We start from the raw sequence: 5,000 nt of genomic DNA, 5'->3' as shown, positions 1-5,000 counted from the left end.
ACATTTGGTTGAGTGTATGATGTCATCACTTGGCTAATTTGCATATTTTAAAAGCTTGAAATCTCTGGAACTAGCCTGCTCTAGGCTCTCGGTGGTTGACAGTACTGTCAATACTCCGGCGGTTGCCTCATTTCTTGTCAATCAGAGAGATGGCAGGTGCGGCCTACGCGCGCGATTCTAGGATTTCCAGTCACTCAAGGCGATTCCAGGCAGATTTTTACTATCAGCATATATTTAAGTTGAAGAATCATATCTAAGTTGTGTGTGTTTAAGCACAGCATATATAGGCCTATTCGATGGATCTTTGCTACATATGTCATTAAATCAGGTAGAATTAGCCTTAAAAAAATGCAACTTCAAAGTCATGCACACCTGTATCCATGTACCAATTCGACCCTACGTCAATAGTACATGAGAAATATTTAAAACTTCCCACATACAGATTTGATGGTTTTTGGATAATGGAAAGAATCAAAAAAGGAAGTGATCTGCCGAAAAAAAAGTGTGGGTCACCGAGCATCCAACAAAAATATTCGCACACCAAGTTAATGCAAAGGTCATCAGCTCTATATTTTGTTGAGTTTTCGAATCGGTGCACACGCTTGAAATACATGACGTGGCACGCGCGTGCCTAATGAATAGTGTGCGCACTAGAGATGCGCAGTAGCAATGGGCGCAAACGTCCTTAAATTGATATTTTAGCACCAGACTTCAAGTTGTCTTTCATTCAACTAAGGAGTCAAAATTAAATTTTCGCACCTGAAATTTTAGCACATCCACACAGACTTGTGTTTCAAGAGATCCCATTGCATAAACAAAACAATATCTGGAAAACACCGTACACTATTTGCAGATAACTCAGAACTTACCAGCAGTCCTTGGCTGCTTTGTTTCTGGTTCTTCGCTTTCAGCAGAAACCAGAACTAGTAGAATAACATTACATAAAGTCACCTAAATATTTATTGTTATCATTGTGGTAGTCTAGGATCTTAATTTTGGAATCACTCAAGTGACCTTCCTCCACCTTCACTGTGGAGTGGAAGTTTGATTTTAAATTGGCATTTATTTCATGTAAAAGACGGACGTAACACAATAGAACAAAAATTGTGAAACAATACCTAATCAGAATTTGAAAGCAGTAGAGACCCCTAAAGCTTTTGGTACGTCATCTGTGTCTTCTACAAAAAGTAAAAGCCTGATTTAGAGTTATTAAGTCCAGTCCACACTCCATATCTGACAACTTTGATCTAAGAATTGAGAATGCTTCAGATGATGGATTATGATTGCAAAATTAGGTGACGGATGTACAGTTCCATTCACAAACACTAAATAATTTGTCTGCTCTGCAACATTTTTTTGGGATGTTACACCTAAAAGTCCCTATTTTTTAAACTTTGGGGGTCACCGAGCATCCAACAAAAATATTCGCACACCAAGTTAATGGAAAGGTCATCAGCTCTATATTTTGTTGAGTTTTCGAATCAGTGCACACGCTTGAAATACATGACATGGCACGCGCGTCCTAATGAATAGTGTGCGCACTAGAGATGCGCAGTAGCAATGGGCGCTAACGTCCTTAAATTGATATTTTAGCACCAGACTTCAAATTGCCTTTCATTCAACTTAGGGAGTCAAAATGAAATTTTAGCACTTGAAATTTTAGAAGATCCACACAGACTTGTGTGACTGCAGGTAGAAATTGATAAGATTATATTAAAAACGTAAAAAAATTTGGGGGTCACCGAACTCGTTTTGGAGATAAGGCGTATCACAGACCATAGCATTTCTAGGATTTCCAGTCACTCAAGGCGATTCCAGGCAGATTTTTACTATCAGCATATATTAAAGTTGAAGAATCATATCTAAGTTGTGTGTGTTTAAGCACAGCATATATAGGCCTATTTGATGGATCTTTGCTACATATGTCATTAAATCAGGTAGAATTAGCCTTAAAAAAATGCAACTTCAAAGTCATGCACACCTGTATCCATGTACCAATTCGACCCTACGTCAATAGTACATGAGAAATATTTAAAACTTCCCACATACAGATTTGATGGTTTTTGGATAATGGAAAGAATCAGAAAAGGAAGTGATCTGCCAAAAAAAAAAGTGTGGGTCACCGAGCATCCAACAAAAATATTCGCACACCAAATTAATGCAAAGGTCATCAGCTCTATATTTTGTTGAGTTTTCGAATCGGTGCACACGCTTGAAATACATGACATGGCACGCGCGTGCCTAATGAATAGTGTGCGCACTAGAGATGCACAGTAGCAATGGGCGCAAACGTCCTTAAATTGATATTTTAGCACCAGACTTCAAGTTGTCTTTCATTCAACTAAGGAGTCAAAATTAAATTTTCGCACCTGAAATTTTAGCACATCCACACAGACTTGTGTTTCAAGAGATCCAATTGCATAAACAAAACAATATCTGGAAAGCACCGTACACTATTTGCAGATAACTCAGAACTTACCGGCAGTCCTCGGCCGTATTGTTTCTGGCTCTTCGCTTTCAGCAGAAACCAGAACTAGTAGAATAACATTACATAAAGTCACCTAAATATTTATTGTTATCATTGTGGTAGTCTAGGATCTTAATTTTGGAATCACTCAAGTGACCTTCCTCCACCTTCACTGTGGAGTGGAAGTTCCAGATCTTAAATTGGTATTTATTTCATGTAAAAGACGGACATAACACAATAGAACAAAAATTGTGAAACAATACCTAATCAGAATTTGAAAGCAGTAGAGACCCCTAAAGCTTTTGTTACGTCATCTGTGTCTTCTACACAAAGTAAAAGCCTAATTTAGAGTTAATAAGTCCAGTCCACACTCCATATCTGGCAACTTTGATCTAAGAATTGAGAATGCTTCAGATGATGGATTATGATTGCAGAATTAGGTGACGGATGTACAGTTCCATTCACAAACACTAAATAATTTGTCTGCTCTGCAACATTTTTTTGGGATGTTACACAACATTCCCCCACAAAGAAACCACGTCTGCTCACATCCGCACCTCATTCCTTTCCCGATATAACCCAGTCACAGCTTTGTTCCACTTTCAGGAATTCCACCTTTTCAGGCTTGTCGTATCCCACACCATTTTTTAACTTTGCACCATGGAGAGAGCCATTATGGTTGGTTGGTTGTTAACTTGCCAACAGAAACCATGTATCATTTTAATTTACCGGATGTTAGTTTTGGACTGGTACTGTACAAGAGCCATTACACATACATGCATATTTTGCAAGGAAATGTACAGTATGTACCATTAGGGACAAAAAGTGTAAGGGGTTTCTATTGGCATCACACCTGTTCCTTGTTCCTGCTCATACTTTGGGACAACAACAATATCTGCCTCCCCATAATAACCATCTGAAAAACCTGTAAATAACAGCAAAATTCTGTCAACATTTAAAATTTGGAATATCTGAAATTATGGAAAACTAATGAAAACAGTACCATTCAGTTCTTTTGTTTGCAACCCTGGCAGTAGTCTTGTAATACCCAATCTCATTCCTTTTTGGTCAGCTAAATTGTAAGTTAAGAGTATTGGCACTGAACAAAAGCCATGTGGGCTCTAGCAATGAGGTAATGAAATGCCTAAACAGTGATTCATTTTGCCCTGCGTTTTGCGTATTTTACGCATTACATTCATTAAATACCCATTGGTTTCCGTCGAGCGCGTCCTGAGTACGCATACCGTAGTCATTCAGTTATAAGGCGCACCCCAAACTTAGCAGTTTAATCAAGCTAAGTTCTCAAACTGAAAATTACGCGAAAATACTCGGTTATAAGACGCACCAAAAAATTGAGAGTTATCAAAAGGATGAGATGAATTTGAGAACAATTATCCTTACACAATTAATAACTGCGAACTATTTTTGTTAACGTAAACAGAGTGAAAAAAGCACGCATTTAATGATATACGTAAAGACAAAAGCTAAAAGTTCACACCTGAAATGATAAACATACAACGCATACACGTTTATTTGAACCTTCCGACTTAATAAATAGTCAGAGTTCACACTTCAAGCGAAAGCGAACAGCGCAAAAACTCCCACGGAAAGTCATTCAAAGGTGTTCGACAGCTGAATATCAACACGCCACCAAGGATGCAAATTTCAGTGCACAAGAAAGCCTAGATGAACGAAGAAGGTATGTTTTATCTCCGCACTGTTTGTTCAGAGAAGAAACTTTTCATGCGAGCGACAAACACGATTCTTGGAATAATCGAAACAAGGTTCGAACGATTGTATTGTTGTCACGAGTATCACGTTACTGAGCACGTGCTGTTAAGGACGTATGCAAATTTCCGTGTGTTTGCTTTCTCTTGAAGTCATTTAGTGTTCTAAAGATCTCTAAAAGCACTATTCTTTTTTAATAGACAACTAGTGTCCTTTTCTTGTGTTGTTTAAACTGCAAGTTCTTCTCAAATTGACTTCCTGAATATTACAGTGATTAGACACTAAATGACAGTTTTATTTGTTCTGTTTTACAGTCGTAATTTCTTTACAAGTTTAAACACAGGCATTTGAATTTTAATCAATAAATACCTATACCAAGAGAAAAGACAAAAAATCCTCTACCTATGATATCTATAAATATACACTATATGTATATTAATAGATAGGTAGAGGACTTTTTTTCTTTTCTCTTTATATAGGTATTTATTGATTAAGATTCAGATGTCTGTGGTTTAAGAAACATCAATTATATGATTGAAAAAATAAAACTACAACTTGTCTTGGTTACAATTTTGACCCATTGCATTTGAGTTGTGACCCATTGATTTCTGCCTGAGGGGTACACTGTACCCATTAACACAATTTTCAAAATGAATCACTGCCTCAATAGAAAGCAAAATTTATAAAAAGCAAAATTTTCTCACCTATCACAAGTCCATTCACTCCACATTCACTTGGCAGTCTTAATCTCTCGCCCTTAACATCAGGAGTCTTTTTGTTTATTATACAGTGGCCAGATGAGAGA

The 5,000-nt window shown here is 37.3% G+C and overlaps 1 protein-coding gene across 1 annotated transcript in view; it reads right to left on the bottom strand.

The window, feature by feature from the left end:
• Positions 1 to 5,000, bottom strand: part of LOC138005869 (uncharacterized) — an 8,226-nt gene that overhangs the window by 603 nt on the left and 2,623 nt on the right. Inside the window, exons 2-5 of the mRNA XM_068852046.1 lie at positions 4,900 to 5,000; positions 3,321 to 3,392; positions 2,480 to 2,533; positions 870 to 923 (exon numbers count right to left, since the gene is read on the bottom strand). The exon at positions 4,900 to 5,000 is cut by the window's right edge and continues 203 nt beyond it. Of these exons, the coding sequence (XP_068708147.1) occupies positions 870 to 923; positions 2,480 to 2,533; positions 3,321 to 3,392; positions 4,900 to 5,000 (281 nt within the window). The remainder of the gene's footprint in view (positions 1 to 869; positions 924 to 2,479; positions 2,534 to 3,320; positions 3,393 to 4,899) is intronic.

Source organism: Montipora foliosa, chromosome 6 (genome assembly GCF_036669935.1).
Source record: "Montipora foliosa isolate CH-2021 chromosome 6, ASM3666993v2, whole genome shotgun sequence".
Taxonomy (NCBI): Eukaryota; Metazoa; Cnidaria; class Anthozoa; order Scleractinia; family Acroporidae; genus Montipora; species Montipora foliosa.
This window is presented reverse-complemented; position numbering and strand designations above follow the sequence as displayed.